The 15,758-nt window shown below is 35.7% G+C and overlaps 1 protein-coding gene across 2 annotated transcripts in view; it reads left to right on the top strand.

The window, feature by feature from the left end:
* The window catches only part of Ypel (Yippee-like), a 73,352-nt gene that overhangs the window by 8,230 nt on the left and 49,364 nt on the right, over nucleotides 1-15,758 (top strand). The window contains exon 2 of one of the 2 annotated variants that reach the window (XM_090108853.1): nucleotides 14,326-14,412. The exons of the other annotated variant lie outside the window; for it this stretch is intronic. Coding sequence (XP_089964979.1) covers nucleotides 14,408-14,412 — 5 coding nt within the window. The 5' untranslated portion in view covers nucleotides 14,326-14,407. The remainder of the gene's footprint in view (nucleotides 1-14,325; nucleotides 14,413-15,758) is intronic. 2 annotated transcript variants of the gene reach the window in all.

Raw genomic sequence — 15,758 nt, 5'->3', positions numbered from 1 at the left:
TTGTACATTAGTTGTTACTATTGTATATATTTGTTTATGTGTTTGGCTGTAAATGTCCAGTATGTAATTATTTATAACTGACACAATTCTAAAGATAACCCATATATGGTAAGTACTATCGCACCGTGTTGCAACCGAAGAAACAGCCGTTAAATTTTAATAACAATTATGAAGAATATATTATTGTCTAGTTAAAGTATTTTTCGTTGTAAGCAAAAAGTAAACATTCTAAATACATTGCAAGGTGACGAGCGACAATATTAACATCAATTTGCCGCCCATAATAATTCCGTTTTAATGAAAGTCTGTAAGAGCCGTCTTAATTAAAACTCAGTACGCTTTTTATGGGCGATTCTTTGTTGCACGTTCTGTGGAGAATTTCCAATGAATAGTTTCTAATATAAAGCTACATCTCTTTATTTTTTTACTGTACCAGCTAGTGTAGAATATAACTGTATATCGCAGAATTTAATTAGATTTTTGCATATAAATGTGAATGGGCGAAATGTTAACAGGTGCAATCTCTAACCAATGTTTACGTTGATAATGCCGCATTAATTTGAAGATGAGATACATTTTCAGGCATTTATGTAGGATATGTTAGATATATTGTTTGGTTCCCACTATATCACTTTGTCAGTTATTTTGTGACGTCTATCGATCCATTTCATATCTATTTACTACTAGAGGTCCGCCCCGGCCTCGCCCGTGGTACATATTTCGCAATAAAAGGTAGCCTATGTCCTTTCTCGGGTATCAAAATATCTCCATACCAAATTTCATGCAAATTGGTTCAGTAGTTTAGGCGTGATTGAGTAACAGACAGACAGACAGAGTTACTTTCGCATTTATAATATTAGCATGGATATTAGTATGTTTACTATTATCCACCTTTGATATATACATACATTAACTTATGCAGTATCAAGTAAGTAACTAAGTACTTTTTTATCATTCTGAATCCCCGACATTTCAAATTTTATTTTAATTTGCAGAATATAGGTACTTTACATACCTAACACATGCTATTAATATAAATCGATGAAACAGTGATCGTTACGAAGCAGGTCAAGGCATCTGAAATGTCCTGAAGTTCTCTCGGAGAATGGCTTCAAGTCGAATATAGCTAGTTTTAGTGTCATATTTGTGTAGAGCTATTCAATTACGCTATTTTATTTTAAAATAACTACAAAAGTGAAAACAGCAATTGTAAAGTTCTTCATCGTCATCATAGACGAAGAAATTAAAATATACGATGGAAATTTAACATGTTTTCTAATTTCTGCTTAATTTGATTACATATGCAGTATACAGTACATACTTATACTTACTCTTACATCTTTTTGGTTCGATTGTCTTATAGGTTTTGAATGTGGGCATTAATCGCTTACAAGACCTATGCGTATTATATATAGTAGCAAGTTATTACCTAGCCTTGGCATGCTCTAAATCTAACAAAGAATCATTCACAAAGCGCGATAAAATAACAAGTCTCAGAATAGCAGAACATATATTTATCTATTTCCACATGGTTTGAATGCTAATCATTCGCAGCTGCACATTCAGATCTAGTCGATCATTAGATCTTAGTCAGTTAGTCACATGTACATTACATACGGTCTTTGATTCAAACCAATTCAAACTGAGGTTAATTTCGACCAAATTCGATCTAAATTTTATGTAGAAAAGGTTGATTTACGATATGTAGAAAATTTCCTTTAGACATGGGAAAATACTTCCATTTATAGTACTTGGTAACACATATAAACTTCAACGAAATTCGTCACGAGAGCAAAGTTTCAAACATTATTAGGTACCAAGTACGTACCTACTTTACGTTTGTATGCTCAAGTTATAATTATTAATGTTTTTGCATAGTTCCGATAACTGGCAATGTGCACCAATTACTCATACATTACGCACACATCTATAATCGTAACAGCTGGTCTTGAAGAATTCGACCCATGCAGTGGTAATGACCTTCTAGGTTACGTAATATGCTGTCATAAAAATTCAAAAGTGAAAAGGGTATCGAACGGTAGGGAGTAATAGCCTCGTAAAGCAAAGGTTAACGAATGGAAACCGATTACCTTTATATTATGCCTTCACCTGCGTTTATAATTCCGTTCATAAATACAGGTGTACATAGGTATATGTGGTTTCCGAGCCCGTGCCTGACCTTTGGTATGTCGTCCGAAATAGAATGACACTTTGTAGGGCCGTTATAAACGTTGACGTTAATTATTCGTGAGCTTACTTTGATCTTACCTTGATAAATTTATTTGATTGTGGATCTAAACATTTTTATTGTATACGAAGGTATAAAACGATGACTGTTTGGCTTTCTGAATAATTTTAAATCTTTGTTCCAGAAACCGGGTAAGTATAAACCATACCATCGATTTATAGGTAATAGATTACATAAATATGAGTAGACACCTAAAGTAAATTTAACTTGTTGCAGTTCATCGACCAGTGTGTTTCTCCACAGTATTACAATATTATTTCTCCTTTTTTTAAATTTTATTATTAATTTTCAACTTACTAATTATAAAAAGTCCACACATACATCACAATATAACATAGTTATTCAATATTGTTTTGGTAATTAATTATATGCACACAAAATTAAATTCTAATTATTAAAATTTATATTAATACAAATGAAATGTAAACGAGAAACAATTCAAATTACACAATAAACAATAAGTATTTATAAATATACATAATTACCAACTCTTTTTTACATGCAGTTTCGTTAAATAAAATATGGTAAAATCTCGCTAGCATCCTCTAAGTCTAACATCAATTATAGTGTAAGTGATTCTGGTTTTTCACCAAGAATTGTTGAAAAGCCATTAATTCCGCCGGCAACCTGAAGGCATTTATGAGGATCAGAGTAACGTTCATAGCCCCACTGCCAGTATACAAGGTTATACATTTTTTATAAGAGTAAAATATATTTCCACTTGTACATGTTTATGAGTAACAGTTATAATAACACTGTAGGAAATACCGTTCATGAGAAACATATTTTATTTAAAACGGTGTGAATCGGGCCGCCTCTGCGAAACAATTTTATTCAATGGTTTTTTGAACTCGCGTATTTGCTCTCAAATTATTTCTGAATGTAGGACATAGTTTGTAAATTATAGCTGCATAAACGGTTCTCCATATTTTAGGATCATAAATTTTCTATCTGGAAATATTCTGAGTTCTTCTTTTTGCTGTGTATGAAAGTTTTAATTGTCATGAATGTTCCGTTTTTATTTTAGCTACGAACGTGTTTAATATTTGTTTTGCGACTGTGTAATGATGTCCTGATAGATTTTTTGTAACCATTACTGCAGTGGTTTTATGTCCTTACGCTTACCGATTGAGAGTATTTATTATGCTCCGTTGGTTATCTAAACCAGAAAATAAATTGCAATTACCTCTAAATGGCTTCTTGAAAAAATAAATGTCTGTCAAATTACAATTTGAGTTTTATTATGCTTGTCGGGTTCATGATGAGAATATAATTCGTTTCATTAAATGATTAGGTATACATATTTATTTAATCGCACTAAAAATTAGTATGGTTTAAAATTAAACCATCAAGCTACGACACCTCCAAACGATAGGAACTTGGAATGTGCGTGGTTTAAATCAAGCAGGAAAACTCACCATACTGGAACGAGAAGTGGTAAGAGCTGGTATAAACATCTGTGGTATAAGCGAAACACATTGGAAAGGCAGCGGACACTTATTAACAGACCACCACGTCGTTTACTTCTCTGGCAACGACGTTAGCAGCAGCAACGGTGTAGCATTTTTACTACCTGTTCACCGGAAAAATTGCGTGATGGGATACGAACCAGTAAGCGATCGGATTATCAGCATTAAGATAAAAGCCTCGCCGATGAATCTTAACATTGTCCAAGTTTATGCCCCAACCTCCACCGCAAGTGACGACGCAATCGAGAAGTTTTACTCTGAACTAGAACGTACAATAGCGAAGGTACCAAACAGAGAGCTATTAGTCATCCTAGGAGACTTGAACGCTAAGATCGGGGAAAACGCTCATCAGCTGGGCAAATGCGCGGGGAAATTTGGACTCGGTAAGCGGAACGAACGAGGCGAACGCTTACTGCAATTTGCTTCCGAAAACGACCTGCTGATTGTCAATAGCCTCTTCCAACACCACCCTCGAAGGCTGTACACTTGGGTATCACCCGATGGAAAGACTCGCAACCAAATAGATTACATAATGACTCGTTCGCGATGGAGATCATGTGTAACAAATGCCCATACGTTACCTGGAGCTGACTGCGGGTCTGATCACCAGCTTTTGATCTCTAAACTAAAGCTCAAGCTGACAGCAGCCCGATGCGTCAAAAAGCCGAGGAAGCTAGAGGTGAAAGATGGTCGGAAATTTCGTTCGATTGTCGAACAGAACTGGTCACAGTGGTCGGAAGCAGATCTGATTAACGAAGCACCCGATTCACTTTGGGATCGAGCGAAGACACTCATCACCACAGCCGTGGTGGAAACTGCACAACCAACCACAACCCACAAAAGACAGCACTGGATGACTGACGAAACCTTCAAACTCGTTGAAGAACGCCGGAATATGAAAGCAGCGGGAGCCAATGTAAAGGAACTCAATAAGATCTCGGCACGAATACAATGTCAATGCAGACAAGATCATAATGCCTACCTACGCAATTTGTGTAAGGAAGTTGAAGCTCATGCAGATAGATATGAGTCAAGGGATCTGCATCACAAGATTCGTCTCATTACTAAAACGCTGCCGTCAAAAACCTGGGCCATAGAAGATCAGAATGGCCAAGTGGTCACTGAACTCGACAAAATATCGGAAGTTTGGAGAAACTATTGTCAGTCCTTGTTTGAAGACCCTCAGTCGCAAAATTTTACATCTACAGAGCCTGCGAGTGATATGCTGGAGCCGGATATTCTTGAGTCAGAAGTGAGAGCCGCTATTCAACATCTTAAGAATGGGAAAGCCACAGGAAAAGATGCGATCCCTATTGAAACAATTAGGGCATTAGGAGAGCGGGGCGTTCATATCTTCCATATCATCTGCAACAAGATATGGCTCACAGGCAAATGGCCCTCTGAATGGGCTCATACAGTTTTCACTCCTCTTCATAAAAAAGGTTCCACTAAGAAGTGTAGCAATTTTCGTCTTATAGCTCTAATTACACATGCCAGCAAAATTATGCTACACATCATCAACGAACGACTAAAAGCTTATTTGTCCAGAGAAATTGCGCCTGAACAAGCCGGCTTTGTGAAAGGAAAAGGAACCCGTGAACAAATTCTCATCGTTCGTCAGATCATTGAGAAAGCTCGAGAATTCAACAAGCCTACATATATATGCTTTGTGGATTTCTCCAAAGCGTTTGACTCGGTGCTATGGCCAACGTTGTGGAAAACATTACTGGACATGGGCACACCACAACACCTTGTGCACCTGCTCAGGCAGCTCTACGAAGGGGGCACAGCTTCAGTGCGGACAGATGACCTCCTCTCAGATAGCTTCCATCCAAGTGCGGGCGTCCGACAGGGATGCATTATATCACCTTTACTTTTTAACGTCTACACCGAACTTGTAATGCGAATCACTCTCGAGGACTGGGACGATGGTGTTGTGATTGGTGGACACAAAATTGCAAACTTGCGGTACGCAGATGACACTACCTTGTTTTCAAGTAACGCAGACCGTATGAAGGAATTGCTTCTCAAAATGGAGCGCGTATGCCGTACGTTTGGGTTAAAGATAAACCTTTCTAAGACCAAAATTATGATTGTAGACCGCGCCAACGACAATTCGCCCGAAGTGACACAGATTGCGAACTGCAACGTGGTTTCGACCTATATATACCTTGGTGCCTTGATCTCAAACAACGGCGGCTGCGTAGATGAAGTAAAAAGACGTATGGCCATAACCAGAACTGCGATGGAGAAGTTGAGAAAAGTGTGGAGGAATCGTAATATCACCAAAGCCACAAAAGTCAAGCTCGTACAAACACTCGTATTCCCCATTTTTCTTTACGCGGCAGAAACGTGGACAGTGCGCGAGTTGGAAAAAGGGAAGATAAATGCTCTAGAAATGTGGTGCTGGAGGAAGATGCTAGGGATATCGTGGACAGAGTTTCGCACCAACGAGTCCATACTCCAAGAGCTCGGCATCAAACAGCGTTTATCGACCGTAGTACAGTCGCGCATACTGCAATACTTTGGACACGTGTCTAGGCGAGATAACAACTCCATTGAGCGGCTGGTAGTACAAGGAAAGGTGGAAGGAATCAGGTCGCGCGGCAGGTCACCAATGCGCTGGACCGACCAAGTGAAATCTGCTGTAGGAATTCGCGTATCAGACTGCGCCAGACAGTCTAGTAACAGGAAGAGATGGCGGGAGATCGTGCGGAAAGCTGTGTCCGCCTCTACCACCGATGTGGACGTCTCAACGTGACCACGACCACTCTGCCAAGAGTGAATCGACAAAGAAGAAGAAAATTAAACCCACTCAACTTTATAAGCATGAGAGTAATATCCAAAAATTAGGCATCGCATATCCAGAGCGCTCATGACAAAGTTTTCTCGTTACACGTAACGGCGCAACCTAGATGCAAAGGGTGCAACCAATCTGACCCCATGAAACTAGGGCATTACGTCACATGCACTGATAGTATAGAGCCTCTTGTTTTAACGAAAACTTCCCCCAACGGTTGCTATGCCAAATATGGATCGTCTTTCATGACGCAGTTTTTGCAATGGTTACGTGGTTACGTTTAAGTAGCGCTGTACGTGGTTCGTATTAACTATTAACAATGATCAGTTTTATTTGTTCCTTTGATAAGTGATAAGGTCTATTATATTATTTTAATTCATTTCAGATACTTACATAAAAGGAGTATTTACTAGATACATTTTTGTGCAATCAATGTGAAGAGTAAAAGAGTTTTAAACAAAATTGTGTGTGTGGTCCACTTTTGAGGATGATTAAGTGCTCTTTATCACTGAATATACATGCAGGAATAAACTGCATTAATCTCAATTTATTTAATGATTCACGACCGTTCATCAACCTCAGAACAATAACAATCGTGCTTCACATGTCTGATCTCAGCTAAATTTGATTTTATCCAAAGAAATGCGGAATTGACCTCAATTGCTTTTAAATGCAATTCGTCAAAGTTGAAATATGTTTATGTGCTATTTAAAGATAAAAGTAAGGCCACTTATTTCCCATCTCTCGGCCTCGGCCGCTCGTACTCATAAATCGCACAAGTTAAAGTGTTCTTCGGGTTACCGAGAGAGATCTTATCTACGATTTGCGTACTTCCAAGCTTAATATATCACCGCTATAAGAATAAGATAGATGAGCTAGCCTGTCGATAATAACCATCTAGTTGGATATCATTATAAGCGATCATATCGTGGAATTCATTGTTGCTTATTGGCGTCCGTTCTATCTCTCCTGAAGCATCGTTCTCAGTTATTTATAGGGCTGTATGACGCAAATTGCACGTCGAAACAAGCTCGCCGATCTTGCAGAATGCAGGTATGTCGAGGGAATTAATACACAACATTACTTGGATGAAGCGCTGAAGTTGACATTAATATAGATAGATTTCATTTCTGCAGTATGTTCGCGCTTGGCTAGGCATTCATCCATTATAATTTACATTCCATTTTTATTTTTATGACAAGACGATAAAGAGCGAGCGATTTGCTTGCTGGATAATCTTTAATTGGATATACCTATAGTAATTTCCAAGCCGCGCATATTATTTCACCACGTTATCCGCTGTAGTCAGCAACAAATAGATTGCAGGCTCATATCGAAGCATTAATGGGACTTATGAGACAGTTGGTATCAAATAATTTCCTCTGTAATTGGGTCGCTCGCTACCGTCTCCAAATGCAATCTGGTACGAACGAGTCTACGAACCTGCTTGAACTGTCCACTGTCCACTCCGCTTTAATGAGTTCGGATTTATGACCCATTATCAATTACCAAGATTGCAGGAGCCTTTTAACGGGAGTGGATCTCTTCACCCGTACTACAACTAACCGGAATGAAGTGGAACAAATGACATAAAAGAAGAAATGTTTTTAGTACACAGACTAGCGAAAGCCGAGTTTAGATTGATTAAATACAGTCACAAGTTTACAGTTGTCAACAATTTTTTAAAACAAAGTCACCACAACAATTTAACATTTACCAGAAGAAAAAAATCCTGGACATAATCATTACGGTCTACTCTACAATATTTGGGACATGTATAAACTATAAAGCACGTAACAGTACAAACAGAAGTGTCCCATAGGTACTAAAGCATGAAAGCAAGATCTCAGCCCAATGTTGATAAGGCTGCCGACGAGAGGGATGCGGGTGACGCTAACCTAGGCCGTGGGGTCAACTGGGGTCATGTTCCAGCTTTAACTAGGTCACAGGTTATCGGTTTGCGCGCACAGGAGCGTATGAAAACAAACACTTTTATAAACGAACCAACTTGCTTTGGTCGAGGATTTGAAATCAATACACCTGAGCAGGATTTGGGATAGGAATCTAAAGCTCTTTGGAAATAAAACACACGTATTTTCGTCGGTGCCAAAACAAAGGGTTTTTCTGTTCAAAGTCAGTTCGGATAAAGGATATTTTACATTGAACCAAAATGCCTTATATACCTCTCGCATGATATCAACCCGTAGAATAAACATGGATTCTATCTGTGAAGACCAAAATAGAAAACAGCTGTTGGAACGTCTATTCAGTAAACAAGATTTCCGGATCAATATTATAAGTACTAGGACGTCATATTATATCGATTGTAGCTATTTTTGTAATGTTACAAAATAGATGTAGGAAAAACAAAGTCAAGTACTGCACGCTGTAAATATAGGTCAATGCTTTCTTCGATGATGCCAGCCGTGGCTGCATTTTTGACCTCGTTTCTGTGGGGAAGAGGAACTTGAAATCCATTGTCTTTTAGTTTGATATTTCTTTTAAAAGGTTTTCGCTTTTACCTTAACAAATTGCATTGTTTGGTGTTTACCGCTTTGAATATGAGTTAAGTAATTTCGAATCGACGATGCGTGCTCTATTGTTAGTTTGATTTTTTTAAATGCTAAAAGAATCACAATTTATATCATATTTTTGTGATGATATTTTTTTCAATATAAATACATTTTCTTTTAATAAAATTAGGGAGACAGTTGCAACTTTACGATTTTCCAGAGCTCGTATTTTATTATTCATATTTATTTACATGTATATAGAAGTTCTTGAAATTGTATTGTTTTCAATTTCCATTGAGTGGAAGTCTTCACAGAAATGCTTTAGAAAGGGGTTGTATTGTATTATACATATATTATCGACCCGCTCTCCTCTTTATTTGCTTCGTTATTATAAGACCAGAAAATAAATAAAGGTAGGTGGGTAAATAATAAATAATAATACTCCTTCTAATTTGGGGAATAAAGAATCCTTATAATATCAAAATGCAGTGATGATTTGTATAAGTTTGGTCTGTTTATGAGCGTTAGTATAAAACATCTAAATATCTATTGTTATTTACATATACTTTTCAGATTGCCGTTTTAATATCTGAGATTGATATAAACGCCACATTTGAATGACGCAATATTTTTTCACATGGGACATTATTCAGCGCAACAACAACGAGGTTGGGTCAGGTCAAAACCAGCTCTTTAAATTATTAAACGGGGTTCATTCACATTTAACTGTCTTTTTGTGCTACACTGGTTATTGGCAAACGTTTACATTCAAATTAAAATGTACAATTTGATTTGGTTTGGTAATGTGTAAATAAATTAAAGTGCTATTTGTAAAACGTTTGACTACATTTTAATTAAGTTCATTAATCGTGGAAATGTATTTCGTAATAGAGTAAATTTTGTTTCGTTCGAAACGGATAACGGAAACTTGGGTCTTTGTTCACCAAGATATCTTAATTACAGACTTTAGTTGTAGTAAAACCGACCAATGGTTCCAGAGATTAGCCATGCATAGAAAAATCTCTCATTATTAGCAAAGATAGACACGAAGAGAGCTAAAAGTACTTTTACAAATATGTAAGTAAAAAGTGCATTAGCAATGATAACATCAGATCAGAGTATGACAAAAAGTGCAACATTAGCATTTAACCGCAGCACAACGTCGTTGCCGGCACCCATAACGGGTTAAATCCACGGAGCATACTGTTACTGCTGTTACTGTCCAATTGGCATAATATCTTCAACTTTAATTAACCACGATAGCCGTTAGCTTAAAAGATACAGTTTTATCTACATACCTATGTGATTATATTTAAGATTGGAAATTTTAACTCCAGTGCTTGTTTTACTAATTAAATTAACAGAGACTAGTCGAAGCGACGTTGGTTTGCCAAGTATTTCTTTGCGTACAACTGAATCTCAATACATATTTGTGCTCAGCATACCTAAACCTATAAGTATTTGTTAAGTTCCGTCTGCAAAATATTTAAACCGTACCCGCCGTCACAACATAGCGTCTGCGAGGGTACAACAGAGAGCAGACACTACAAATAATTGCCACTAGCGTACCGTCTACCGCCTGCCGGCTAGGTATATCCGTTTTATCTAGGGCTTTCCAACTGCCATTATCATTAGTCGAAAGCTTATACTTTTATAGACAATTAAAATGTAAAGATTTGTTACCGATGAGGATTTGTTTGTGCTCTAAGTAACAATTTTCATATTCAGAATGTTTAGGTTAAGTTAAGTTTTGATGCCTCTCTCACATTTTGCCTTATTTATACGTATACGTAGAAGTAGTCTTTAAAGAAAATACTCCATTTAAACTATACAACACAACACCAAATTACATAACACTATATACCGTTTTGAATATGAAAAAATAACAAAGGAAGTAATAAACAAAGTGACAGCCCTATTCCAGGGGACCCCTCGGCCCTCCAATTTCCCGGTTGCACCCTGGCTGCACTTGTTGAGTTCCTTTGTTGTCTCGGCTCGCCATAACGTGGATATAACTCGGATGCTGGATTCCGTCGGGGCAGACAAAGGAATTGTTGGCAATTTAGTCTACTGTATGTTATACCTAATTTACTTGCACCAGACTTGCCAGACTGATGTGTTTTGGTGTTACGCTCGTCGTTTTATGTCTGTCTGCTTTTTTAAATTAAATTTTACAAGTTTAAGATTTTTTCTTAACCAGTGTTTTTTTCTGAATTTTAACATACTTACCAGCTTCTTTCATAAAACAACAAGTGCTGTTCAATAGTTCTCAAATGAATCTTATAGTATTAAAATCCTACTTTGTGAAAATTTTATACTGTTATAGTTTTCTTTATAATATAACGTTGCAGTTGCGACGAAGTTTCAAAGTATAACGTTTGAAATGAACTTATTAGTTCCTCTATTGCAGTAGTTGTTCTTTGTTATTATAAAATAAATTGTTGTTTTTGAAAGGATATTGTTAATATTCTGCATTGATCACCGACATTAAAATTGTGAGGCGAGATTTGCAATTTGGTCTTTCCTTGGTTGATGCCATCACCAATCTGGAGTACTCACAAAACCTTATCCTGAGCATATACGAACTTATCTTTATAGAAACAACTTCATACTCATTGCGCAACCACCACCCAGACAAAGAACAGAATACACAGAGCAAAACAAAGAACACATGTCACTCTCGATTGTTACAAATGATTCATATTATTAGCTGCTCCGTGTCGGGTTCAAGTGCTCTAAATGCATCAATCCATCACTAATAATATGCATCTAATCATGAGATGAGTGCATCGTGTGGGCGGCCGCTTCTTCGTTCGCTACTGCTTCAGAATGTAACGTAATCATTGCGAAGTTATTCGCTTTAAAAGGAACAATGGTGAACTACAGTTTACAGTCATGTAGTTAGTTGGTCATATAGTCAAGAAAATTATACGGTTTGCCAACAAAACTCAAGGCTCCCAATCAAAAGTTGTTTATGTAATTATATAAACCTTTACAAGTGTATAGGTATAATCATCAGAGAATTATACCGGTAGATATATATGCAAAATTCAAATTAAAGTAACGAATAACCGATAATGTTACAGATATCGAATATCAGATAGGTAGAGACACGTTAGAGTGTATATTCACTATAATAGATACGAGTAAGTGTAACTACACTTTATGATGTGGTCAACAGCTAGTTATCAGATCCAACATAATTCCTAATATAACGTAATAATACCGTCTGAACATGGAATATGGATAAACGATTAACTCTATTTTTATATTACGTCGGAGCATGATAACGACAGAGAAAATTGCTCCAAAGGTAATTAGATTTTTTGTCAAACTCCGAGCATCGCGTAGCTTTCCCAGGGGATATTTGAGGATCTTTATGGATAATTTTATATTTCTTGCGTGACAAAGACGAACAGAACGGCTCATCTTGGCTCTGAACAAAGGAAATTCCTTAGATAATCTTCAATTTTAATACTGTGATGATTTGACCATTAAGATGGAAAGATATGAATAATTCAGTTAATTGATATTTAGATTTGGGTATCATTATCAAATTAACAGTTGGTTTTGAAGTTGCTTGAGGGTAACTATACCATATTTTGCCCCATTATGATCCAATTTGAACACCAATAACAAACTTACAAAGTCTACGAATGCACTATGCATATACATAAACTCTTGAGGCTTAGTAAGTAATTACCATTGTAATTTACTGCCAAGTTGCAGCTGTGCGTTTCACTACATAATACATAACCCTATTATATATTGTTGTATAATTAACCGGTGCGATTGTAGCGTGCTATATGACACTATTAATTAGTGAATTTATATTTTTAAACTTGTTTCTACACCTTCACCTCATTAATGGCAATAGTTTATTTTCATTATTTCTATTTTAAGCCAGTTTTTGCTTTCGCATTAAGTATATGATCTTTTTTTATGTTATTTCTTTTTCATTTTAAATTCACTTTTAAGAAAGGTATATATTTTTAAAGCTATACCTATATGTTATTTTTTATGAATTGTTTATTTATTAGTAGCCTCTAACTTACAGACAAGTCTTACCGTAAGATTATAAGTTATAACTATTTTTCCAAAAATATCATCAGTAAAGGGAACAAAATTAGGTCTGATGAAGGTGATTATATTATCACGGCATCTAATATTGTACCTTAAATTGTTCTATTTATTAGAATATAAGGTAATTCAAATACATTTTTCTTTCGATAGCGTGATTGTGTTCACAGCAAACGTTCTTTATGACATATAATTTTTTCAGTGCCATTTCCAACAGCGTTGGCCTTCATGCTGTAATGATACCGTTATTAAAAGCATTGACAACGGGCTAGTAATCAGTGATGAGTTCAATTGAATATTAAAGAAAGTGTAATAAGGGACGAGGCTTTTAGAACAACGGAATTAAAAAGCAAACATTACTAAAACCATTTGCATTTTAATCATTAAAGATTTCTTTAATGATGGAAATTTAGAAGAAAAAGTCTGTGATGAATTTGCTAGCGTCTAGACAATATCTCGAAGAAATGGTTTAAGTCTTAGATAATGCTATCACGCTTGTACCTGCATTATGGTCTTAAAGTTATTTTAGCATCCAGAAAGTTTATTCTCATAGTTGTCCAATGACCCCTTCGTTTCACCCGCACCTGGGTTGCACACTTTCCCCCAAAAGACGACACCTGAGTTATGTATGGCGCCTGAATGTCGCCGTTAACACTTTCTATTTCTTTATTTAATAATTTTGATTACATTATTTCGCCATTTTAGTTTCTATATCTGCGTTTCTTTAAGAAACAAATTATAATCATGATAACATTTACTTGGCTATGCTCATTCAACCATCTATTTATCATATCTGTAGAAATTACCTGTAGAGTAATCTGACTTGTAAAGTAAACAATTAACCCATAAACAGAAACACTTGAAAATCAAACTGAGCTTATAGAGTATGTAAATATAGAAATATATTTCACAAGGCACATTAAGATCACTTTAATACGTCTAAAAATAAATCCATTGTCATGATTTTACGATTCTTTAAGTGCACTTTCCATTAAAGGCTGGTTAAATTAGAGGCAATGAATATTACATTGGTTTTATTGCCCGAGCATTCATCGTGAAACACTTTGGTTTCTTTGAATAATTTAAGACGTATCTATTCAGGGTCTTTGGGAATCGATTTTTGCTTTGATCTTGACCAGAGGGTTTCTAAGTTGACATTGTTTATAAGAATAATAGCAGTTTATTAAATATAGCAGTGTTTTTTTTTTTTTTTAGGCTCTTTCTCCGAAGTATCGAAAGTGGTATAAAGACCGTCATAAAAGTGACAGTGATAGCAGGAGACAAAACGGCAACATTAATGAGGTGCGTTTGTGAATTGATTCGTTGGTGCAGAGCTACTGAGCATGTTGTTACTTCCTTATGCAGTTGCTTAATTAAAAGCAAGCCCTTATTACCATAATAGATTCTAGCAAGCGGCAGCGAAAATGTGTTTAACATACTTCCAACTTCTGTTACCCGTAATAATTTAAGAGCGAGCGTGTAGATTGAGCTGATATTTTAATAGTTTTCGCTTGAGAACCTAATACTCCAGTCACTGAAGTGTTTTTGATGCTTGATTAATTAAAATGATAAGCTATACTAATCACCACTGTGATACTGTAGATTAGTCAGTATTTATTATGTACTGGCTTGCTATTGCACCTGATTGTATTTAGTATGTATTTAATTTAAAATATTTAAATAATCCTAACTGAATAAGAATATCCTTATATACTGTGTTTCCCTATTCCTGAAAAACAATGCTATTTGAATAAGTAGTAATATGAAATAATCTAAATATTATTATAATTTAAAATATCCTTCCTTCATGCACAATATTGAACCAAAGGTCCGTTATGAAATAAACTGTTTACCCAAATTAACTATTTAAAGTTTGGTGAATTCAGAACATTCCCATTAGAGTAATAAGTTTAGTTATGCTTTTAGTCTGATTACAAGAGTATCTAAACAGTTTTGTTTACTCATGTGCATGCATTTGAACGTAATTAACGTGTAAATTAATTGCACGCCTCATAAGCGAAGAGTTGAGGTGGGTACTACTGTCACTTCGCGCAAAACATCTGATTTTTCAAACTTAAAATGTCTTTATGTATCATACATTGCACTTGTAAGATAATACATACACACACATATTAAGAAAAAACACTATTTTTAACGTTCATGATATTTTTGATGTCATTTTTGTTATTTAAACTAGTTAAAAAACAGTTTAAAAAAGTTCTGTCTTGGACGTCCGTGTGTCTGTATGTGCGGATCCTTTTTCTTGTTAACACGATAGCGACCGAAATACTTTACTAATCGAGTCTTTTTTTTTCTCTTACGCTTGAGTATGCTCAGGAATAGAACCCTTTCATTTTTCAGGGTCTGATTCGATGTGGTTAAATTGTTATTAAATAAACAAAAATAATAATTAATAAATATTTATTAAAAAAAAAATTATGAGGCGTGCACTTTTGGATTTTCCAAATTATTTGTAATTATCTTTTATATAATTACTTTATTCTGTTATAGGTACGCTGGTAAAATCGTCAAGGTTAATTCACCATGGGTAAGACTAACAATAAATATTTCGATATCAGAATTAGATATATAGACTTACAGGAAATATTAGATAAGAATCACATTACCAAAAGATATTGGTACAATAA

Source organism: Colias eurytheme, chromosome 13, assembly GCF_061535395.1.
Source record: "Colias eurytheme isolate Ceu_HAF_F1 chromosome 13, ilColEury1 Martin Lab GWU primary, whole genome shotgun sequence".
NCBI lineage: Eukaryota > Metazoa > Arthropoda > Insecta > Lepidoptera > Pieridae > Colias > Colias eurytheme.
Note: the sequence above shows the minus strand (reverse complement) of the source record. Positions and strands in the feature narration are given on the sequence as shown.